The sequence below is a fragment of the Myxocyprinus asiaticus genome, chromosome 46 (assembly GCF_019703515.2).
Source record: "Myxocyprinus asiaticus isolate MX2 ecotype Aquarium Trade chromosome 46, UBuf_Myxa_2, whole genome shotgun sequence".
Lineage (NCBI taxonomy): Eukaryota > Metazoa > Chordata > Actinopteri > Cypriniformes > Catostomidae > Myxocyprinus > Myxocyprinus asiaticus.
The window spans coordinates 24,018,083-24,043,738 of record NC_059389.1 but is presented as its reverse complement, the minus strand read 5'-3'; the positions used below and the strand labels follow the sequence as shown (position 1 = coordinate 24,043,738).

At 36.5% G+C, this 25,656-nt stretch overlaps 3 protein-coding genes across 6 annotated transcripts in view; 2 read left to right on the top strand and 1 right to left on the bottom strand.

Moving 5' to 3' along the window:
- LOC127436191 (ras association domain-containing protein 8-like) overlaps positions 1–13,610 on the top strand; it is a 39,442-nt gene extending 25,832 nt beyond the window's left edge. For 2 of the 3 annotated variants that reach the window (XM_051690197.1, XM_051690198.1), the window contains exons 2-5: positions 1,818–2,021; positions 6,779–7,737; positions 9,986–10,130; positions 12,161–13,610. In XM_051690197.1, the coding sequence (XP_051546157.1) occupies positions 1,919–2,021; positions 6,779–7,737; positions 9,986–10,130; positions 12,161–12,282 (1,329 nt within the window). In that variant the 5' untranslated portion in view covers positions 1,818–1,918 and the 3' untranslated portion in view covers positions 12,283–13,610. The remainder of the gene's footprint in view (positions 1–1,817; positions 2,022–6,778; positions 7,738–9,985; positions 10,131–12,160) is intronic. The other variant, XM_051690200.1, reaches the window with a different exon arrangement.
- Positions 13,611–13,765: 155 nt separating this feature from the next.
- On the bottom strand, positions 13,766–18,628 carry LOC127435718 (cytosolic 5'-nucleotidase 1B-like). Its single transcript, XM_051689334.1, has 6 exons — positions 18,625–18,628; positions 16,635–16,691; positions 16,430–16,549; positions 16,225–16,347; positions 15,916–16,079; positions 13,766–13,912 (listed from the first exon to the last, which is right to left on the bottom strand). The coding sequence occupies exons 1-6, from the start codon at positions 18,626–18,628 to the stop codon at positions 13,766–13,768; spliced, it is 615 nt and encodes a 204-aa protein (XP_051545294.1).
- A 633-nt stretch (positions 18,629–19,261) lies between these two features.
- LOC127436193 (synaptotagmin-1-like) overlaps positions 19,262–25,656 on the top strand; it is a 30,041-nt gene continuing 23,646 nt past the window's right edge. Inside the window, exon 1 of one of the 2 annotated variants that reach the window (XM_051690204.1) lies at positions 19,262–19,377. The gene's annotated coding sequence lies outside the window, so the exon portion shown is untranslated. Of the gene's footprint in view, positions 19,378–19,928; positions 20,063–25,656 lie in introns of those variants that run through there. The other variant, XM_051690203.1, reaches the window with a different exon arrangement.

The window sequence follows — 25,656 nt, the reverse complement described above, 5'->3', positions numbered from 1 at the left end:
AATAACATGTAACCAAGGACAGCGTGTGTTTTATCTCCACTTAGGAATCTAAAGAGAACTGTTCATGTAAGTTTTAATCTGTTTTGTTTATAAATCAATGGCCAGCTGTGCCATACTTTTTTATGCCATTTACTTGTACTTTTGATACGTAAAGGTGCTGTAAGCAATTTAAGCTGCTCTGTAAGTACCACAAGACTGTGCTGTTAAATTAGACATGGCCCCCTTTCCAAAACACACCCTCCAAAGAAACCGAGTGCATCTTCTCAAAGTTGTCAAACACACCAGTAGCAAAATAGTGCCCTTAGCTGACAGCTTTTTGAATCTGAATATGACATTGAACCTGAATGATCCGCTTCATCTATTACACTATGAGAATGTGCAAAATGATTGACAGGCAGAAAGCACATCAGCATCCGCACGTCTCCTGATTGGCTGATCAAAGAATGTGTCTGCGGCCCACAAATTGCAGCACCTTTAATTATATTTAAAATCAGTTATTTTAATACTGTTACATAAGGAATTTTTTCATGAGCTACTTTAAATAAACCCTTAAGTATGTATTTCTGCGCTACTAGTGGCACCAAATAGAATTACAAGAATAAAGTATGTTTTCAAATAACCTTTGCCAAAACCCCTTAGACTCATCACGCCCTTTCGCACTCACTGATTCCCTATGAACAAATAGACCATACTAAGTAAAAGGTGAGAAACATTTAATGTCGTAATGAACAAGACCACTATAACATATACACACTGGACAGAAAGTGTTGCAGAGGAATTGGGTCATCCAATAACATCGCCGGATTGAACGGCAGCTATGCCCAAACAACAGTAATTATCTAACTTGTGTGGCACTGGCAATACTTTGAGTGAAGCTTACATATCGAGAAGCAGCTCAGCAAGTGTGGCGTCTCCATCGAACCCAAAATATTCCCTCAAAGTTCTCCACCTTGTAAATGTGATGCCCATGTTCACTCCATGTTATGGTTTATTTAAACCGCAAATGTAAAATGTGAATTGAAACTGTTTTTCCAGGTGTGAGGGAGGGAGGAGAATTTATGTATGCTTTAGGTGCTTCCACAAAACAAAAAAAAACTTCTGCTTAGGATCCATCTGTGCATCCTTACTCAAGCTTCCTCAGGATGCTTGCTCTGACAGAGGTCAGAGGAAGCATCCAGAAGAAGCTTCACTCTACATTTAAAGAATTTATACATTACTTACTCATGATTGTGGATTTTGATCCGTTTCCGGGTCAAGCGATGAAACAAGCAAGCATCAATTAGGGTATTGAAAAGCACCCAATGTGACAAAAATCAAGTTGTTTTGTCATATGACGTCATTACATATTGGAAAAAGTAGCTTGTTATTAGAGAAGCTACACTATTGTAAAAATAGCTGAACTGTCACGCTACTGTAAGCTAATAATGTAATTAAGTTAGTGGCTACCTTTAAGTGTACGCCTGAATATTGAAAAAATTAACTTTTAGCAGATATGCATTCTAAATTTTTAGTCTTTCTTTATTGGGAAATGGACCAAAACATTGATAACTCACCTTGTATTCAAATATTTGTCCAGTAAAATGATATCTAGATTGAGAATTTCCCTCCTCCTAATACCAACTGCCCCTGGCAATAGCAAATCAGGATTCAAAGCTGTGATGTAAATTAAATGCTATTAGCTATTAAAAACAAAAGGACAAACCCTTTTATATGTCCCGCCACAGAACATCTAAGTTTGGCAGTGAGATGCATATTCTATAGTACCCCCAAGTGTTTCCTAACCCATCCTGCATTGTGTTTATTCTCTTTCTGTGCAGAATTGCTGTGGGAGGGTGACATCTGTAGCGCTGGACCCCTGGAGCAAGGAGGAATGAAGTATCAGACCAGCAGCCCCAGACACTGCAGAGTTTGACCCAGGATGGAGCTGAAGGTATGGGTCGATGGAGTTCAGCGTGTGGTCTGTGGTGTCACAGAGGCCACCACCTGCCAGGAAGTGGTCATTGCTCTGGCTCAAGCCATTGGTAAGAAGTCTCAGTATAACAGAGAAATAAGCTGTTTCTTTAATATTGTCCTTCATATTTTAAGAAGCTACTTTAAAAATGTAATTTGCAATGCCACAAGATCAAGCTACCCTTTTGAAAAATGTGTTAGCTACGCTTAATAACAAAAAGTAGCTAACAAGGTATTTAATTGGATAACAATTATATAACTTACATAGCTTAATTTTATATCAGGTTATGGTAAACTATTTAAAAAAACCTGAGGCTCCAGGGCCAGACGGCGTTGCCGTTGAATTTTTTAGATCTTATGCTACAGAACTGGCTCCACTTTTGCTAGAAGTTTATACGGAATCATTAAAGGATGGAAAGCTTCCACCAACCATGACACAAGCCCGGATCAGTCTGATTCTTAAAAAGGACAAAGATCCAAATGAGTGTAAGAGTTACCATCCAATTTCCCTGATCCAGCTAGATGTTAAAATATTGTCAAAAATTATACAATAACGAATTAAGTAAAGTTATGAAATCTCTTATACATATAGATCAGGTGGGGTTCATTCAGGGCTGTAGCTCTTCTGATAACATTAGGTGTTTCATTAATGTCATGTGGGCAGTGACGAACGATCAGACTCCGGTCGCTTCCATCTCACTTGACACCGAAAAGGCGTTTGATATGGTAGAATGGGATTATCTTTTTAAGATTTTGGAAATGTACGGGTTCGGGAATACTTTTATTGGGTGGATTAAGTTACTTTATAGACACCCGGTAGTGGCGTTACAAAAGAATGGATTAATTTCGGATTCTTTTATTCTGGATAGGGGCACCCGGCAGGGTTACCCTCTTTTCCCCTTATTCTTCTGTCTTGCCCTGGAACCATTAGCAGCCACGATAAGAAAGAAGGACGATTTTCCAAGGGTGGTGGCGGGAGGTGTGGCGCATAAGCTTTTGCTTATTACTTATAATTTTTTATTTTATTACTTGTCTCCGAACCTACTAGATCTGTGCCTTGCCTCCACAGAATTGTTAATTCCTTTTCTTAGTTCTCAGGATACAGAGTCAATTGGTCTCAATCCGAAGCTTTGGCTCTGACAGGGTACTTCCCGGTAACGGCTTTTCAGCCGGGGCCTTCCAGTGGCCCAAACAGGGCATTAAGTATTTGGGTATTTTATTCCCAGCAAATTTGTGTAATTTAGTTAGTTAATTTTGACCCTTTAATAAAAAGGTTTATGAGCGATGTGGACAGGTGGGCTTCATTACATTTATCTATGACTGGGAAGGTTAATGTTATTAAAATGAATTGTATTCCAAAATTCAGCTACCTGCTACAATCTCTCCCTATAGATGTCCCCCTCTCTTATTTCAAGCAATTTGATAGCATAGCGAAGTCTTTCATTTGGAATGGTAAACGTCCCAGATTACACTTCAGTAAGTTACATAGGCCGATTGACAAAGGTGGGCTAGGCCTACCCAAGATTTCGTTTTATTATTACGCATTCGGTCTCAGACCCTCCCTGGTTTTGTAATGAACAGGAAGTTCTTGCCCGTATTTCGCCATTGCAAAGCCTTTCTATCAAACTAACCGGAGAAGTTAAGTTACACCCCGTTATTTCGCATTTGCACGTGATATGTACAAAAGTGTCCAGAGTGTTTAATTCAGACATTTATTTAAATGTTGCTTTGAGCATATGGCTGAACTCAAAATTATGTATTAATAAGTCCCCTTTCTGCTGGACAGAGTGGATTGTGAGGGACGTTAATATGCTCAGTGACCTATATGAGAGTGGAGTGTTGAGATTCTTTGAAAATATGGTTCAACATTTTGGGATTCCCAGGTCTCAATTCTTCAGGTATTTACAGCTGCGCCACCTGCTCTGTACTATTTTTGGGAGCAGCATACACCCCCCCCAGAGCGGCAGATACTCTGGGAGTGGTGATAACTACTTTTGGAAAAGGTCATGAGGCATCAGTGTATTACTCCCTGCTAATTCAGAGTCTGGGGGACTGAGCTTCAACTTCCCTCAAGAGATTATGGGAGAAAGATTTAAACTTGGTATTGGATCATATACATCATGATGGCGCCGCAGATGGCTGCCTCGATGTGGAGCGCTCCTATTGTTAAATGAAATTACATTTCAAACATTTAAGCATACGCCTTCAGATCAAAAGATTTTTAAGATCATGAAAAACATTTCAGTCAAGTGTTTCAAAACTTTTGACCAGCAGTGTGTGTGTGTGTGTATGTATATATATATATATATATATATATATATATATATATATATATATATATATATATGTTTTTTTTTTTGTGTTTTTTTTTTTTTTTTTTTTTTGTGTATACTCAAGCTTGTTGAGGGTCAGGGTGGGGTTGGGGATTGGGAGGGGGAAAGGGAATAATGGGGGTTAAAAGTTGATTCTGTGAATATATGTTTTGCTTTTCTGTTTCGATTGTGTGAATCAATAAAAAGTGTTAATTGGAAAAAACTATTTCAAAAATCTGAACAGTGTTTATCTGGTACAAAACAATGAGGATGTCAAGTAGGGTGACATTTTTATTGTTCATTGTTCATTGTTAGTTCATGTTTGTTAATGTAGTTGAATTATGTTAACAAATACAACCTTAATGTATAGTGTTAACACTGAGCACATTTACTGCATGTTACTACACTGATTATGCTTAATAAGCCTACATTTTGTAAGGCCATTTAAATCCCTTAAAGGTCATAAATGGCATAAGAATAAACTGATTGACACATGTCGATTTTTGCCCATTAACCAATTACGAGTTGCATGTAAAAACATTTACCTTTTGAATGAGCTGATTTTTGGTAGTAATCAGCGTATTGGTGTGCTTGTAAGCGTGCTAGATTAATCTTTTTTCGTTTCAGCTCGCTCATTTATAAACCTGAGTGTGCATGATATAGCACAGTACCACTATTTGTTGGAAGAAATATGCCTAATATTGGAAAAACTATTTGAGTTACAGTTGAGCTACTGTCACTGTTGATCATTTTACTTACTGCCCAACACTGGTATGGAAGACTTGGAGCTATAATTCATTATAAGATCATCGTGGCTAACACAGATACCATAAATTCTGAATAATGCTGAAACCATCTGGCATCCAGGCTAATTCAGTAATCATTACCCACTTTATAATTGAAAAGCAGATTAAATATCAGAGAGTATGTACTGGCTTTCCAACAGCTTCAGACGTCAAAGACATCAGCCATATTTTAGATTAGTTCCACAGGGAAGCACAAATGTTTTTTTCTAAGAAGCAGATTTCAGTTAATTACAACACCAGCAGGACCCAGAGCAATTTGTTTTTGATTTAAACCTGTCTTAGTTGACGTCACCGTTTGATTCTATTTTCAGCTGCACTCAGACTGGTATAATCTAAGGGCCCCCTCTTGAACTAGTGAGAAACCCTGGCTCAACCAAAGTGCCCGCTGACATGGAAAATGTGACTCATTCTTGAAAAAGAAAGAACACTTAACTCCCCTTTCTCTGTTTCAGGAGTTAGCTGTCCTTTTTTTTTTTTTTTAAGTATATTTCTTAAAATTTCAGTTGCCTATTAGCTTCGATTCCACTGAGGTGCACAAACCATATCAAGAAGACTTATTGTTTTTTTGGGGTTTTTTTCAACTTCTATGGATACAAATTGAGGACTGGAAATGATCGGCAAAGTTGTGGGCGAATTGGGAAATCCGCATCTGAATTCAAAACAGTGTTGCCTGTATTAGCACAGCCAAGTGAGTGAAAGCATGTGTGCTTACCGCTAGGCCATGACTCTGACATGATTGGCAGTCTTGTTATTTGGCATGACAAAACCAACATACTGTTAATCTATAGACTTAGTTTAGGGTTTTTTCAAAATACCTAAACCAAGACATAAATTATCAAATGGAACTCCACAGAGAGAAAGACCTGCGTTATTGCCATTACTTCCGTGGCTGGAACAGTACGTGAAACACTGTGACATTACCCTCAACGGACTAATTTTAAAATGACACCGCACGTACTATAAATGTCAGCTTCGTTCGCCTAGGGTGCTTTAGTTCGTCCAGGAGAAAAAAGTTTGGCTTCTTCCATAGTATAAATTAGGCATTAGTGTGCCATGTCTTTTCTGATTGAGCTTACGGTTTTCCCGTAGCGGACAAACTAGCAACAAGCCAAAACAGCCTAGCAACCAACCAGAACACTCTAGCTATGGCTAGCAATCAGCCAAAACACTGTCAAGCTAACACAGCCTTGAAATTTCTAGCAACCAGCCAAAACTCCTTAGTAACCAGCCAGATTACCTAGCAACCACTTTCGACACCTTAGCAGCCACTTAGTAATGCACTGTCTTTATCAGTTTTGTCTGTCTACCTGAATCTGTCTAACTTTCTGTCTATCTGACTATCTATCTGCCTGTCTGACTCTTAACCTAGGCCTATTTAACCTTCAAACTTCAAGTTTTTAAAACTTTTTAAGCTTTCAGACTTTGTCAAGCCAACATTAAAGTTTTTCTTGACAAACTTTAACTATCTAGTTTAGTACTGTAATCTTAAATGAATAGTCCACCCAAAAATGAAAAGTCTGTCATAATTTTTCACCCTCATATCATTTCAAAGCCATTTGACTTTGATCAGTGGCTGTCAGGCATTAAAATGACAAAAGAAGTTACATAAAAGTTGTACCTACAACTAGTGTGTTCTGTTTCAAGTTTTATGAAGCTGTAAAACAGCAAATAATTTGCCTGTCACTGATTCCTTAAATTCCATTTTTGTAGGTCGCACGGGGCGCTACACACTGATCGAAAAATGGAGGGACACTGAACGGCATCTTGTTCCTCACGAGAGCCCGGTCGCCTCTCTCAACACTTGGGGGCAATATGCCGGCGACGTGCAGTTTGTCCTGCACCGCACGGGCCCCTCTCTGAATGAGTACCACCCATCCAAAGGTCTGAAACCTAGGGGTCCAGAGCGTGGCTTGCATCGGCAGAGTCTTCCATTGATGGCCAAGCTTCGAGCTCCAGGTGACCGCTCCCTGCGCCGGCTTGAGCCACGCCGCAAATCTTTGACCTTCACAGGTGTGCCCCGCAGCCTCCGGGACATACTTAGTGGAGGCAGACTCAGCGACAGTAATGGCAAACACAGAGTGGTTGTAGTGAACAGTGGCTATAATACAGCATCAATGTCCCCTCGGTTGTCAGGCAACCGCATGGAGGATCTTACCCAACTGGTGAAGCTTCAAAGGGAGACCCTAACATTTCTAGACCGCAGGATGGAAGCATATGAGGCAGAGCTTCAGATGTTGAATGAGAAAACTGTAGAGGATGGCAATCCGTATGTGAAAGTGACAGAGGAGATTGCAAGGTTGGAGAAGCAGGTGCGAAGGAACAAGGTGGAGATTGAGGAGGAGGAATTCTGGGCCACCGAGCTCCAAATTGAGCAGGAGAGCGAGAGGCAGCTGCAGGAGCGGCTGGAGGAGTTGGGCAGTCGTCTGTGCAGTTGCGAGACAGATTTAGAGCAGCGGCTGATGTGTCTGCAGGGTGTAGAGGCAGAACTGGAGGCTCAACTGCAGCATAAGGAGATCAGAGAGACGCAGCAGGCCACCGAAGGTGAGGTGAAGGCAAGACTTCAGAGGGTGAAAGCAGAACTTAAGGCTCAGTCTCAGCACACGGCCCAGCTTGAGAACAGCTGTAGAGCAGTGGACCGCTCAATTACTGAGTCATTCAAGAGACTACAGGTACGTCATGGTTAACAAACATAAACTCTGATTAATTTGAGCTATGGGGGTTGATATGAAATACTGAAATTTTACATTTTAAATTGAAGTCAGCAATGTTTAAAATGTTGTTATATGTTTAAAATGTATGTTTTCCATGTGCCGCTACGTCTTGCACACAGTGCACGTGGCATAAATTTCGATATTAGTACAGGACGTACACGTTTTTCTAGACACTCAGACAGTCCTCGACTGTGTGTATCGTTGGCACATGCGCCTGCTGTTGACTGTACTAAAGAGTGTCATAGTGCAAAAAAGCATATTTAGAAAGGACAAAGCGCTCGACCATGCGAAAGATGTAATGGCACGTGGAAAAACTAAGTATACACTGTCCTTTAGAGGAAAAGTTGCTTTATTCACATTCATGAGCGGTGCCATATTGAGATCATATGAAAAGCCGAATATTTCTCGCTTTATCTCAATAATCCACTGTAATTGGACCCTTTCACTCACGGAATAAATTAATCATGTCTGACTGCAAATAGCGCACTGTACAATGACATTGATATCTGAGAACATTTGCTCTTGCGGGATCCTGCATCTAAGTTTCTAGGTGTCAGTGCAACAAACACAAAACATTATTGAGTGTACAGTTATTGATGGTCTAGTGCTCATGTTTCCTGCCAAAAAGACCGGCATATGTTGGGTTGTGGTTGTTGATGTGCTGGTTTTCCCCAAGGTAGGTCTGTAATATCTGGAGAAAGCTAGCCATTTTTCATTTCAATGGCAGTTGCTAAGGTAGCACATGATCCCCTAGTAGTACATGACTTGAATTCAGCCATCTTTGCTCATGGGCACTCAGCTCCACAAACAAGTAGTTTGAATTATCTGGAGCCGCAAGAAAATTATGTCCTTACATGCTGACCATGCTGATTGGCTAATGGCACCCCAAGAGCATGCACTGTCCCAAACCCGTCACTAGTGACCATTCTGAGCTGTGAAGTCCATTTCACGCATTTCAGAGCGCCCCCCCCTCCCCCCAAAAAAAATGTTCACTGGAAAAACACCTACTATAATATTATGAAATATTTGCGACTTATATTTTGCTTGCAAAATAATATTTCTTCAGAATCAGAATATATAGCTATATTTGAATGGCCGTCAATGGAGAAAGATGCTTTTTAACTCCATTATAATGTTTTTATGGCATCCACCAGCAGGGGCACCAGGTGCGCAAGTGTTTTCTTGAGTATGTGTAGCATTCACGTAACTACTGGTTAAAGCATTCTTAAAAGATGAAAAGATGTAGGTGTCTTGAGATGCATTTTTAACAGTGGAAGTTTTTTCAACTTGAAACGGTGTCTAAGGTGGTTTCACATATAGTACCTTTTAAGTGAACCAAACACAGTTTGGTTAAAGTGAACCAGAAAGGGAACCAGCCGCAAATGACCTCAGTGCTTTTGGTGTTCACAGTTTAAGTGGAATTAAAAGAGGACCCAGTTTCTTTTTTGGTGCTCTTCACATTAATGTGGTCTCAGACCCCTTGTTGTTCACACCACTGCTCCTTAAGAACTCAGACCCCATTGCAGCTAGGGCTGTTACGATTATGAAATTTGGCTGACAATAATTTTTAATAAATAATTGCGATTATTATGATAAGCAACTGTCATACAAATTGTCATACTTCTTAAGGTGTACGTATTCTTATGACAGATAGGCCTACACCTTAAGTAGTAATTTATTGATATTTAACTTGAAATCATATAATAAAATGGGGCTATATGATTACTTTTAAGGCTTTAAAAATATAGAATTTTTCATTAAAAATTATTGCACAGGGATAGAATGACACGAAAAGTAATATTTATGTTATATAATTTATGAAGCCCAGACAACACCCCCAATTATATTACATTATGCAATAGTAATAATGTATATTTAGCTTCAGGTGCTACTGATGCTAACCAACCAAATATTGACCCCTTGGTTGAAAACCAGCACAAGGTTTGGTCCACCATAGAAATGCTGTTCTAAGCTGGTCTTTACAGTAGAGTTCTGTCAGAAGCATTATTACATTTCTCACTTGTTGCAATCACTCAGAACCTACAAATGACGCAAGTATTTTCAAAAATATGAGCTAATTTTACGGAAGTACATTAGAGCATTATTACTGTTTATAGGCATTTAATGTTGCACAAGTGCAGACAGTTTGCCAGTTGCAGTAATGGACAAACATTTCATTAGCACCCCTCCACCCTCTCTTCCCCAGGAGAGTCAGTATGAGCTAGAACAGCTGACCAAAGAGTTGAGGCAGGTAAACCTGCAGCAGTTCATCCAACAAACAGGGACCAAAGTCACGGTTCTACCCGTGGACCCCAGCGATGAGGACTCCAGCAACACAACAGGTGACAAAGGTAATGTTTTTTAACAACATAACTAAAGCCGGAATTATGTTCTGTTTGTATAGTATATGACTAGTGTAAGCACTCAGGAATGACGACAAGACCTCAATAATGAATAATGAGTGTTTTATTAATGTCATTAACGGCAAGACCACATCTGGTTTCAGTTTAGTGCAGTGGCAAGATATGTAAATTGTGCATGTGCATAAATAAAAAACGTTTTGATCATGCTGTCTCTTACATTCGTTGCTTTTCAAGATGGTAAAGCAATTTTAGATAAAAGTTTCCAATAGAGCGCAACAGTGACCGCCCACTTTTTCTGGTTCTGGCCTTAGTTCTGGTATTTTCCCCATTCATTTTCTCCAAAGGCTTCTCCATTCTGAGATAATCCAATACGAGCATGATTTTGAGCAAAAAGGAACACCAAAATTGGAAAAAAGATTAAGTGTCCTTAACATCTTTTATGAGGAAATGAACTACAATCCAATAACATTGCAAATGACATAATTGAATGTAAAACAATAGTACAATATAAAACTACTGATGCATAGGGGTTGATTACAAGTATAAAACAATATATTTTAGGTTTATTGTGAATTATTCAGATACAAACAAATATCCAAATAGTTTGAGAGTGTAAGGTAGAATGACTCAATAATGACCTTCGCAATGCTTCTTGGGAGTGTGAGGTACCTGTGTAATGTTTAATGTGTGTGTTCACGTATTTCATGTCTTTTATTTTGAAAGTTTATTTCCTGTTTCATGTCATGTGTCCCTAGTCAGGTGATGTCCTGTTTTCCCTCCATGTTCATGTGTCTTGTTTTCATTGTTGGTTTATTGTCTTGTTATCCTGTTATCATTTCTGTTTTTTCATTGGTTATCTTTGTCATGTGTTCTCCCATGTCCATGTATTTAAGCCCTCATGTTTTCCCATTGTGCTTTGTCAGGTAATGTGATTGTAACATTGTTGGATAGTTCATGCCATGCCATGCCATGCCATGCCATGCCATGCCATGTCAAGTCATGTTTATGTCAGGTCTATAGTCAAGTCATGTCATGTCATGTCAAGTTAAGTTTAGTTAAGTCGTTTATGTTTCATGTTTTTAATTAGGGTTTTTTGGTTTTCACGTTTATTAATAAATTTGCACTTGGGTTCTTCATCGTCATCGTCTTCGTCATTGACAGCGCCAGCAGCAACGATACACCCTGCTCCTTTTCCATAATAACAGTGACTTTTTTTGATTGTGGGATCTCTCTTCAGGATTATGAGTTGGGTAGTTCTTTATTGGAAATTTGACTGTCAAACATTTTTCTTTTTTTTTTAAATGAAGTTGAACTCTCACTTGTGGCTTCTAAAGAAGGATATAATATTGATTAACTATCTTGGAGTTCATGGTAGGTTTGTCTTCAAAGGTTTATACATGTTAGCTAGTTTGTCTATGGCAAAAATGAATGGGATTTTTATTTTTTTGTGGGCAGTACAGAGTTAAAAACCTTTTGCTGTAAACCATAAAGTGTTGAGGGTGATTCAGAACTACTGCTTCGTCCCAGTTGTGACTGATTAGTGTTGCATTGGTTTACTTAAAATGGTCTTAACTCTGTACAAGCAATCTGTCATTTCTTTCTTACTATAATGACGTCAATCACTGAGAAGAGAGAAATAAAATTAGAGTTTTAAGTCTTCTTTTTAGAAGTCATACAGTTCAGTGTGGATTTTCTGTTATGCTTTATCCAAAATGCCACCTTGTGGTTGGAGTAGGTTAAGGTAAAAGTTTTCAACACCCAAAAGTTTGACTATGTTCGAAATGAAATGCTAGCATACTACTGAATACTTGAAGAACTCTTGGCTGTCCAATCAAGTAATTATGAGTCAATAATGATTTTTCTTTCTTCCATGGAAAAAAGAGTCCAGAGTAAGCATAATGTCAAAATAACATTATGCTTGTGAACATTATGAACAAAGTAAGCATAATGCATGTAATTAAAGAGATTTTAGATGGTATTCCTTAACATCCACACCTTAATAATTTTTCTATCCCCAGATTTTGCTTCATCAACTGGTTCATTGAAACGACTGGGTTTGTCTCATCTAGTGGTTGGCAGCATTCGTGGACTACAGAGTCCAGTATCATCGGCTTTAAATCCTGAGGGCATCTACGTTTGAGGATGGCAAATCCCTTCAGTAGCAGAAATTTTAAGAACTTCTCCAAGGAAGATTTTGCCTGAATTTGATCCTTTGCTTCTTCAAGAACTAAAAGACAATAGATGCTGTACAAATTCCAGTATTAAGAGAACTGTAAAAAGCTCTCATTTGTACATATATGCAACAAAATACTACAAAAAATGTCTGTTTTCCCATATGTAACATCTATAGTAATAGAACATATAAATAATTAAAATAATATGACCATATAGTATATGCTGACATATATGAACTAATTTGATAAAATGTTCATATATGACCATATATCAGATTTCTAAACACCTTCCAAACATTTTGGCAATACTTGATCACCAATCCACCAAAAAGAGCTGGATATTATTTCAAATACAAAAAAATATTTTTTTAATTTCAAATGTATAGTATCAGTATATTATCTACTGAAATGGTTGTCATTTCAATAACTTGGGTAGATGAAGGATAATTACTTTAGAAATATAAGTATATTTTTGTATTATTTCATTCATATTTTAGCCTCTAAAAAGATTTTGAATGCATGTGCAACTTTCAAATTGGTGGAGAGACATCAGTATAAAGTATCATAATTTCAAACCTGTGATATTAAGCTTTTTGTAATGCATGCTATGGTTTGTTTATTATCTTGTTTTGTAAAACATCTGTTTATCATTCTGTGTAAGTGTTTTACTATGTTGAGCCAAAGATGAACACCTTTTTTAATGTGCATTATTGTATTGCATGACTGCAACAAAATATCTTTGTATTCCTTGCTTTATTATATTTACCCCTTATTTTGTTATTGTTGAGAAATGTGCATAAACCGTTTCAATTATGGACAAATGCATAAGTAATATTGCTTGGAAACTTTCACTCTAGCTACACAATGTCATTACCATATACAGTATTTGTGGTACATAATTTGGCCAAAATAAAAAACACAAAAACAAATCACAGCTCTTTTGCTGTAACTAAACATAAATAGTGTTATGATCACATCTAAAAATGGGGCTATCGTGTTAACTCTTATGAATTAGATACTGGTATTTCTAATGTACATATGTGCCAAGCCTTTGCTCTTATGCCATTGTCTTTTCCTTAAGGCTACATTTTATTTCTGTAGATTGTAGAAATGTATAAACTTTTTTTGTTTTTGTTTCAGATTGTTTCTTACATTATGTGCAATTTATTAATGGCGTAGCCATTGATGTGAACTATGTACCATTATTTAAAAAAAAACAAAAAAAACATTCATTTAACTATTAGTGACTATATGTTTTACTCCATAGTGCCTGAACCAGTATTAAACCCAATATAGCCCATATGAATTCTCCTTATTTTTCAACAAAACATTTTCACACACAAAAAAAGGGAATTACAGTGTAACAGTACATGGCTTTCATGCAGGACATGTTTTTATGTTCAAAAACAGCAAGATTGGCTCGACCAATGGTGTGAGTTTGGGGCGGGACTATCTGTTTGTACAGCCAATAGACGGGGAGGCACAGACATTTCTAGAACCCCATGTTGTTATAAGACAAGTGCAGAGAGGGCTGTTTTCACGGCCAAACCTCGTCCTCATCTCGCCAATCAGAATGGCAAACTCTTTCATGCAAGTCTGCCAAGAGAGGGATGGGTTAATATAAGATATGAGAAATAGATTTGTAACGATAATGCGTAAACCTTTTAAAAAGAATCTACCATGAGCTCTGATATTATTAAGCAATGATACATACATCTGTAGAATCCACAAGTCAATGTGATTTCAACCTCATTTTCAAAAAATAGGGTTTGATAGCCAAATTCCCACTGAAGAACTGCACTACTCATAATCCTGAAGAGAGCTCCACCAATCAGAGAATTCAGTAGCCACTTTTCCACTATTGGGCCAGGGCTATCAGCTGGCCAGCACGGACCTCATTCCCGCCATCTGGCCAATAGCCCCACAGTGTTGCCCTAAAACCCGCCCTTAATACGCCACCCTGGTGCCAATGTCACACACCTCGCCCATTTCACAAGCAAAAGGTAAGCTCAAGCTGAGGTATCATGTTATCTAGAATATCGAGTTTATATCGATTGTAAACATTAGCTAGCTAGCAAGATAAATTAGCAATAACTCACTGACTGTACCAGCCACGATGTCCCGAGTGGTCTCTCCACTAACAGCGGGACGATGTCCCAGCACATCATCTATGAAAGTTCACCGAACCATGGAAAGTCATTTCTTTGGGCATCGCTTTGTCCATTGTGCATTTGAATGGATTTGTACTGTGCCTGCAATTTTTTTTTCCCCTGAACCTGTACCGTTGTATGTTGGATACATATCTTGACAAGTTCTGCAAACCTCCACCTTTGACATTGAACCCACCTCAATCCCCAGTTGGCCTTGTTTGGCCCAAGTGTAATCGGTTGGCCCCAAGGAGGCATGATGAAGCCCCAGAATTGATAATGGGAACGCACTGGCCCTGGCACGCACTAGCACACCTGATAGTGGAAACGCGATTAGTGTTACCAAGGAGTTTATATTTAATATAAGTCTTAATATAAGCTTTATTTTGTAACATTCCCTCATGAAACATGTAAATTACACTGTCTTGTACCTGTCTTTATCTTTGTTTCATAGACCTTTCTTTTTCTTTCAAATCAAAGTTTGTTGTGTGATTCATCTCGGAGATGGTTGGTTTTGGTTTTCCTTATTAAAAGGATTATGTCTAAAGGCCCGTTCACACCAAAAACAATAACTATAATGACAACTATATCAGCATCCACACCAATGGACGATAACGTTTTGTTTATTCTAAGTGTGCTGCAGTTACGTTCAGTTTAGTAGGACATGTTATAGTTTTCTTGTTGCATTTAAATGGCTTTAACCAGCAGATATCCTCAGCGTGCAGTTTTGAGCGCTTCAAAGCAGTGAATCATTTTGTGAAGCAATTGGTTCAGTTGATTCAAAGTTTGGAAAAGCCTCGCTTCTTCCATCACTAGTGGTGTTTGTGATCTTCACTGCATTTACAAGTACAAATTCAAGTAACACATTTAGCCAGGGTTGTCATTTTCACCACATTTTCAAAGGAGGCAAGACATTGTCGACATTAGCACTGGATACCTGAGGTAATTTTATACTACCAGCTAGTGTTAGTTTTTCATCATCTTATCTCCATTAATACTTTTCACCATTCATTCCGAGGGGAAACCCTATTGTCTGCCATTTTAAATGCTCAAGCCCTTTAAAGTTGGATGGATTTTGGCTGTCAATGTTTTTAGCATTCATCAGCTGGAAAAAAATCACTCTGAAAGTGTTCCCAATGATACTGTTCCTCTAGACATAGAATTTTTTTAAAACTGTATGGTTAAAGTTATTGTTCTTGGTGTGACCGGGCCTTTAGACCTCTTATTAATGTTTTTTAAATGCCAATGGAGGATATGGACGTGAAAAATACTTTCAGAACCAAACCGTTTAAAAAGTTATCGGTCACAGTTACACTCTGTTGCAATGAGTAAAATGACCAATTACTATCTAGAGGTCTATAATTAGCATATCCTTCATAATAATAATAATAATAATAATAATAAACCATAAATAAATATAAACATTCACACAAAATCTAATTCACGATTTACCTTTGCAGCTTTGAAAGTCTGTATTTGGGTTTCACTGAATCCAAAATCTGTAAGTCTATCAAGTGAATCCTCTGAGAACCCAATGACATCACCTGAGAAAATGACCTTTAGCTGATCACGTACATTTTGATCAGCCTGATCGTAGAGCAAAGCGGCAGGAATTCCTAAAGCAACAAAATAAGCAAAGATTAGTTATATAAACAGCACCGATTCACACAGTTTGTGGACTAATGCAAATGACAAATCCTTCAAATCAATGCCATACAAATCTATTTAATTCTGTGATTCATGCAAAATGAGTTGTTTTACCTGTATGTAGAGCTTTATAGATATCATCCCTGTCAGTAGAGAGGAACAGCTTAACTTTGAGTGATTGAAGAGTATTTATGAGTTCTTCCTTTTTGCAGAAGTAAAATTGGCATATTTCTAGACCTGGTGATGGAAAAGCAAAATCATAATCAATGTTTTAACAATAATTGCATATTAAAATAACCTTACCAAAAAACAATCGTACCATAATGCTTTACACTCTCAACTATCTTAATTTTGATTTGTTCTGAACACTCCTTTGCAATGAGGATCACCTCAAAAAGCAAAGATTCTGTCTTGTTCCGGCTCACAAGTTTCTCATTCACTGTTTGCACAACCAATATTCCACAAAGAGAACTGATAATTTCATACGCAGAATTGATCTCAGATATGCATATGATCATGAATGCTGATCTTGTCTACCTTTATAAAAGTGAATGCTCTTCCTTTGGCTAGTGGCTCTGCATCTGTTTGTCAAGGTCGAGATTTAATCCAGGTCAGATATGTCTTTATATTGCAAAGCAATTAGAAGTGGGCCTTTGCATTTCTGCAGAAACAGACACAATCATGAATAAGAGTAAATCTAACGAATTATTAAAATCTCTTAGAAGTAAATAATCTAAACACATCGAGGTCAACGCTTATTAACTTCAGCTTAATAACTTTTATGTAATTTAGTGACTTTTGACTTTACCTTGTTATCTTCCATACTCTTCTAAATTGTTATCCTGTATAAATAAACAGACACGGAAGTGCAGGAAAGATTGCGGGTAACTACAACACACAACACGTGTCCAAATTCAATGTCATGATACTGTGACCTTTAATTGAATATATATGTTATGAAATGACATCACACATTGGAGGTGACATCAGCCATTCAGCTAAATTAATTTGAGGTATTTGAAGTGCGTTATTCTTTTGTTTTCCTTTATTTTGTGGTGTTAGTCATATGTGGTCAGGCATGACATATCCACCCTGTTATGGGAAAAAATATTAATGTAATTTTAAAAATTCAATGTATTTATGTAAACAGAAATAAAATCATCAATATAAGTTTACAAATATGTTTGCTAGACATCATTCACAGACCATGAAGTGGCTAATTTGTCCACTGAATGTCCACCCCGTTATTGTCCAACCTGACCCTGCCCATCTAGCTTGACCAGTATGATTGATTAAATATTTAACATGTCCCTTTAATAATGAAACACAAAGATACTTATAAAAGAATGTCATTTTTAAAAAGTTTCAAAGCCGAAATATCACTGAATTGTAGGAATGACCCATTTGGTCATAATTGTGCGTAAAGTGTGTTTGTACAATACACAACTTATGTGGTAACATGAAATGGTTTAAAATGTTTTAAATTACCATCAATTATGAACATTTTATACGTTGTCAAAGTTTTTCTAGCAAGTCAGTACACTGTCAGCCATCTTTGGAATGCTCTCGGGAGGCTATTTCCATCCATGACAGTGCAGCTTCTATCTACTTAAAAGGGGAAACACGGAAATCTCATAAACAGTTGGTCAAGATTATGATCAAAGAACATTTTTGAAATCAGCAATAAAATCTGACAACATTGGAATCAGATGGCGCTAAAAATACGCATTTTCCCCGGCTTGCATAGCTAATGCACATGCACATTCTCGAGTTGATTGACAGGTGATGTCTGTATCTTAAAGGTGATTGGCTCTTTTACTTGTAAGGCGGGATTTCCTTTCTACATCCGTTGTCCGTTGGGCTTTCCAATTTCTCCCATTCATTTTAATAGAAGTGGCCCGTCTCTGCTAAATAGTCTCTGACATTGTTCATAGTAGTCTAAGTGCAGTTTGTATTTGTATTAAGATCATAGTTGCCATATGTTTATATATACATTTTGTCACAACTTGATTTCATTGTGTTCTATCCATTTAAAATTGTAAAATCGAAGTTTACTTAATCTAATTGAGTTGGATCTACATGAATACATTTTATGGTGTTAATGTAGCATTGATGAAACTGGGCAGGTGATTTCAGTTTCCCAGCATGCTTTTTATGAGTCTCGACATGGAGAGTAAACGTTAAAATTAAGTGTTATTTTAAGTGTTTTTGTGCAAGATGAATTTAAAGGGGATACTTGTTAGTGCTTAATGTTTTGTTATGTTGAGATTTAGAAGAGTTTCTGTTATGTTGGAGATTTGAGGGTTAACATTATGGTGAATAGTGGAGCTTGAGCTAACGATGAAGACAGGTAGATGTAGCACAAGAAATTGATTGCTCGCTTCGTTGAGCAAATGCTGTGCTAACTTTAGCATAACTGAACCACACTAGCATTCACTTTCATTAGGTAGTACATAAGAAAATATAAAAGATTTATTTGAGTTACATTGGCATGCCTGATTTTGTTGGGTTTACCCATAGGTTCTTTCTACACAATGTGTTTGTGTTGAGATTACATAGTAATTTTAAGTTAAGAAAATGAATTTCAAACTTGTGGAACTGCTGTCCAGTTGAATCAGTTTCAGCCAAAGAGATATTTCTTTTTAGTGTTAACACAAATCTTCAAAATACCATAGTTACAGTTAGTGTTACTATTGTAAAACCATGGTAGCCTTTTATTTTAAGGTTTCAGCAAGGGTTTAAACAAGCAAAAGACAGAGACATGGATATATACTGTAGATAGATGTCTTTAAATACAGTGACAGGCTAATATTGATATTTACACAGTAATGCAACTAGACTGGTTTCTATTCTAATTTACAGTCATATTTGCGTTCAGTGGGCATCCCAGCTAGCATTTCCAGAGCTAGAAGGAAGCTGCATGTTCATTCCTTCTTGCATTTGAATATAATTTGTAGCTCTTCTTTAAAGATGTATTTTCATATGTTGTCTTTGACTATCTGTCATTCTTCTTCCACACCAGTTACTCTTCATGTACCGTAGGTGTGCATGAGCCCCATAAGAGCATATGAAGTTTTGTGTATTATTGAGGTGTGGCATGTGGTGTTACATTCTTTCCATATTGAAAGAACACTTTTAGAAGAGCGGTCTAAGTTCACAACTGTTTTGGGATTCCAGTGAAGTAAAATGACTTAACTGGACACAACTGGACAAGAAAACCCAAGAGAAGAGTTGAAACTGGGTGTGAAGGGTGACCTACTGCATAAGGCAAGTTCAGCTATGCACTTTTGTTTATTTCTCTAGAAATTTTCTTCTGGGTCCAATGTTAGACATAAGAAATGTAAGAATATTCCAGTTCACCTTAGTTGTCACAGATGTCCAACTTAATTGTAAATAGTGTGAGTGTTTGTATTGAGCAAACATTGAATGGCATTCTGCAAAATCCGCACAATCTTCAAATGTACTTTTTAACATGGTAATATGTCAACGGGAACAGATCTTGTAACTGATAGCAAGATCTACACAACCTTCTTTTATTGTTGTTTTATTGGCCGCCACTTAAACTCAAGGGGCTCATATATATATATATATATATATATATAAATTGTGAACATTGTGAGTTATATAAATGTGTTTCAGTGAATGGCATGAGACAAATGGATAGAGATTTGTGCAACAGATGACTGTACTGACAATACAGCTCTCGCTTGATCTAGTGATTAAAGCCCTAAAATTTGTTACTCTTAGTAAACAAATGGCACATTATAATGGTTCTTTCCTGAGCTGAATCAGCTTAGAGGGCAGTAACTTCCTCTCTCTTTGGCTGGTATACAGTGGATCCCTCATTCACACGGATAAGGAATGTGGTCATACTATTCGGAATATTAATCATCCTAATGTTTTCATCCTTCAACCAAGGAGTCAAGATCCAAACCGAACTAATTCTACAACAGTGAGTGCACCGTAAGGCTCCATTTTTTAAAAAATATTGTTCTTGATGGTCATTTCTTAATGTGCGTTTGTACAAAGGCCCCAAAAAGTGGCATTTACTTGAAAGAAATATAGCACAAACGCACTTTTAAAGTAAAGCAATAGATATACTCTTAAAGAAGTATTTAGGCATTTTTTGGATGTCAGACTTTGTGGAACATATTCATACAGTAGTTAATGTGATGAATTACACCTGTGGTTACTCTGGTAGCATACTTGTGTGAACATGAGGGGAACTGACTTCACACATCCACTAAAAATCACCTTGACACCAATTGGTTAAAAGTAATTGGAAGAAATGGTAATGAAATGTGAAGTTAGTTCCGAGAAAAGCTCTAACAATTGCCTATTGGTTTGACATGACAAGTATCCAAAAGTGTCCAAAGTTTGTAGATGTTTTATTATAGTTGCATTATACCATTTAATATGTTTTATTTAATTTTCATTTTGAAAAAAAATAAATAAATAATAATAATAATAATAAAAAAAGTATTGTTCAAAATGATTGATCCAAGAATATCCTCTTTTGAGATATACATGAACTAAACTGGGTCTTTAAACTGTGCTTTGACTACTTCATTCACCTGACATTGGTATTTCAAAAGTTTTGCTTGAGAAAATGTTGAATTTGCACGCCTCATGTTTTCTTTGCATCCCTAAGGCAACATTGTTCCATATTTACAACAATGTTTCACTGGAAAATAATGTTATCTGTAAACTTTTAAGCACACCCAGTTTTAATGGACTGCAGAGGGCTGTCAACACTCCTTGGTTGTTTAACTTTCATGATGACGAAATATCCTCTTTTTGTCATGCAACCAAGTGTTTGTGGTAGTGTATACAGTGAAAACCTTAAGGCAGACCTGTAAAACCTTATGTAAAACTTCTTTCTAAAAAAAATCTATCTTCAGTTTTGTCAGATAAACTAAATTTTAAATGTTGATTGAACTATCTAATGAAGAAAAAGTTGAGATTACTTAAAACAATCAATAAAGTCAACTTTTATGCCATTTAAGTCAGAGCAACTTAACATTTTAAACAGTAAGCACATTGGATGTCAAGTTTGGTGGTGAAGTTAATACTACCCATATTGCTTTGTGCTTGAATTATTTAATTATGTTTCCTTGGTCAAAGGGAAGTTATGGGGACAGTTAAATAGTTGTAATTATGAATTTATAGAAGTTTTAGCTCTTTTGTAGTATTATTTATGTTGTTTTGTTGCAAATAGTTGTTTTGTGTGATGTCACTATTAGCAGTGTCCCATTTGGTCACGTTGGACCCTGTTGATTAATTCTCTATACATGTGCAGTTAAAGTGCATGTAAGGTATAAATTCATTTCTTTGGAGAATTAAGTTTATTTAATGACTGACATAGAATCAGTTATGATCTTTATTTGAGCTGTGCTATTGTTTGATCTAAAATTAAATCAATTCAATAAAAATGATTAATAACATTAGAAACAACACTATTTAAATAGCAAATAGGAGTTAAGTCTTCTTGCATCTAGTTAACTTAGCCTAAATAGTTAAATTCATTCTATATGAACAGCAAGTTAATTGAACTTAATTACATAAGTTTTGGAGATGCCATTACTCAATTCAGTTGAGGAAACGAGTTTACTCAATCAAATGAGTAGTCAACTTTTCAGTGTTTTCAGTGTAGAACTTACAGGCTTTTGAGCATGCTCAGTTTGATCACTGATGCTCAGTGCTGATGTGTATTTATGATATGTAAATATATATATATATATATATATATATATATATATATATATATATATATATATATATGTAATATTTTCATAAGGATGTTGAATTTTGTATGTTTATATATTGACCTTACCAATATTAACCTTACTAGTTGACAATTTGTATTTTTTATTTTATTTATTTATTTTTTGCAAAATAACTGCATAGTATTGTCCACCTTTTTTTTTTTTTTTTTTTTTTTGGATTTTTCCCTTTTTTCTCACAATTTGGAATGCCCATGTCCCAATGTGCTTTTTAAATCCTTATGGTCGTGTAGTGATTTGCCTCAGTCTGGGTGGTGGAGGATGAATCCCAGTTGCTTCCGTGTCTGAGACTGTCAACTGTGCGTTGCCACGGAGATATAGCATGTGTGGAGGCTTCACGCCATCCACTGCGGCAACCACGCCCAACTCACCATGTGTCCCACCGAGAACAAATCACATTATAGCGATCATGAGGAGGTTACCCCATGTGACTCTACCCTCCCTAGCAACCGGGCCAATTTGGTTGCTTAGGAGACCTGGCTGGAGTCACTCAGCACGCCCTGGGATTCGAACTAGCGAATTCCAGGGGTGGTAGCCAGCGTATTTTACCACTGAGCTACCCAGTCCCCCATTTAGTGGATTTTCTGTGGAAACATTGTGAACAGTGAAATGGAAACCTCAATTTTACTGTTTTAAATCTATAAAGCCAGGCCTCCCATGGACATGGAAAATCAGAAAATGTCAGGGAATTTAAAAACTGTGATTTCGACTCATAACTTTAAGAATGTTATCCAGTAGTCATAAACATCTGGTAAAGTCATGGAAAGGTCTTAAAAATGCATGGGTCAGAATCTGTGGGAACCTTGTAAGGCTAAGCACTAGGAACTTTGTATTGTTGCATCTGCTGCTGAGCATGCCCACTGGAGAAGCATTGCGGGTGAAAATGGCAACATATATTTTCCTTTTATTAATTTTACTTGATACTGCTTCAGCGTGAGAGTGTCTCTCCACTCACTGCCATGAATTCCCTCAGTCAATGATGGCAGTGACAGCGGTTGTCATGAGCGGGGAATGGTAGAATTCAAGTTATAATGCATCAGTTACAACAAAAAATCACCAGTTTCAAAAGACAGCATGGTATACAGTTAAAAGGAAGCTAAGGTAGGACTATATGCATATACCGAGGGTATACGTTAATACTGATCCTTGGAAGTCTTTACAAACAAACAGCCCTGGGAAAAAATAAGCACACGGTGTATATGTGCGTATGGCCCTGACTACACCACTGAATTTATTGAATAGTCTTAGTTACGTTTGTCTCAATGCGCAGTCTGAATTCAACAAGTGTTATTAGACCAAACAAAAACAATGGAAAATTGCTGCTTCACAAGATCGTCCTGTGACTTTAAGACCTTAAAATGGAGGGACAAGTATTTATCTCTAACTTGTGAAGACAACATAAGATTAAACAGAAATAATAATGCATAGCAAGACCATTAAATAATATGTTTTTTAAAAGTAACAGGTAAAATTTATATTTAGGATTTCCATTTTATTTTCTTCCAAAACACCAAATAGCCACAAAAACCACCACAGTACTTTCCATTAAGGGATAGTTCACCTAAAAATGATAATTCTCTCATCATTTACTCACCCTCATGCCATCCCAGATGTGTATGACTTTTTTTCTTCTGCTGAACACAAACAAAGATTTTTAGAAGAGTATTTCAGCTCTGTAGGTCCATACGATGCAAGTGAATGGTGATCAGCCCTTTTAAGCTCCAAAATGCAGATAAAGTCATCATAAAAGTAATCCATACAACTCCAGTGGTTTAATCCATATCTTCAGAAGCAATACAGTTGGTTTTGGGTGAGAACAGACCAAAATATTATTCCGTTTTCACTGTGCATCTTGTCATTGAAGTCTCTAGGCACGATCATGATTTCAAGCTCGATTACACTTCCTAGTGCTTGATGCATGCACAGAGCGCTAGATGGCGCCATAGGAAGCGTAATCGACCTTGAAATCATAATTGTCAAGGAGACTGCTGTCAAGATGTACAGTAATGAAGGAGTTACATTTAGGTGTTTTCTCACCCAAAACCAACTTGATCACTTCAGAAGACATGGATTAAACCACTGGAGTCGTATGGATTACTTTTATGCTGCCTTTATCTGATTTTTGGAGCTTCATAGGCCTGATTACTGTTCACTTGCATTGTGAGGACCTATAGAGCTGAATTATTCTTCTAAAATGTTTTGCTTGTGCTCAGCAGAAGAAATTAAGTCATTCAAATCTGGGATGGCATGAGGGTGAGTAAATGATGAGAGAATTTTCATTTTTGGATGTACTATTCCTTTAATTCCAGTGCCCCTGACACTGATCAAATGATCATTTCAGACTGAGCAGGGGTCCTGGGATTTCATAATGGGGCATGTGGACAGAGGTGGTGGATAGAAAGGTAAAAATGTGTCATGTTTTTTGTTCTTTATTAGTAGCTTAGGACAGTCCTAAGTCTCCCCATCTTAGTACAGCAAAACAGTAGTAGCAGACAATGGCATATGAGCTTGAGAAGGTTTTTTTATTTTATTTTAGATTTTAGTGGTTTCCTAAAGTTATTATTATTATTATTATTATTATTATTATTATTATTATTTTAAACACTCAAACCCAGTTGTTAAAGATCTTTTTCTAAGTGTCAGCGTTAATCATAGTTTTTATAACAAATATTCTATTTTTTTATATCATCTCAGTCATTAATATTGGATGATTACAATCTTTGGAGCATTATTTTATGTCACTGGTGTTGAAAGTGTTTTTTGTCATATCTGACATAAAAATTATTTTATATTAATCCATATTAAACGACTGTCCTTCAAATATTTTTATTTTTATAACAAAGATATGATGGTGCAAATGAGCAAATGTCACACAATCACACTCTTCACAAACCTAATTTAAATTAATAAAAGCTTGACCTCTTTTAATAAAACGCTTATTTTTTAAATTATAATAATCCCTCTTTGCCTGTAACTACGTGTGCAAACATTATAAAAAAATATTTAATTTTCTAAAATTATAAAGTAACACCAGTGACAAAGATTGCACAAGCTTTCTTTAAAAAAAAAAAAAAAAAATATGTCAAACTGACATTTATGTGGATTCATACAGCCAAGGGGCTAATCAATATTGTAACATATAGTTTAAAAATATAAAAATATATTTTCAGACATTTTGCTATCACAAAAATTACTGTTTCTGTAGAATGACCCATAAACATTATGACTTTAGTGTGATTAAATCACTTACTTTATCTGTGTAAAGTTCTATCAAATATTGCAGCTTAGTTTTCATGATGACGTAACAGCAGGAAACCCTGGAATCCAGTATACACTGTAATGCTGGTAAATCCCTTATTTATCCCACTAAAATTAGTATCCCTATACCAAAAGTGTATAGGGTCATTAGAAATCCTAGATATGTAATAGTGTCGTTTTTTTTTTTTTTTTTTTTTTTTTTGCACTTCTGAAAATTATATTTTTATTATTATTTCATATCTATGTAAGTTTACTATCATATGATATCTATTTCTTTGTTTATTACAAGACATATATACTATATTCATACAAATAAATACTATATCACATTGATTTTCCGTGCAACAATTATGAATTATCTGTATCCCATATGCATGTACACTTACATATTATACATGCTATTTCTTACTCAAAGTGGTGCTGTTGTTTCAGTGATTGACTTCATTTACAATTAACATGGTTGTAAAATTTGATGAAGAAACAACATGGAAGTAAACTATAGCAA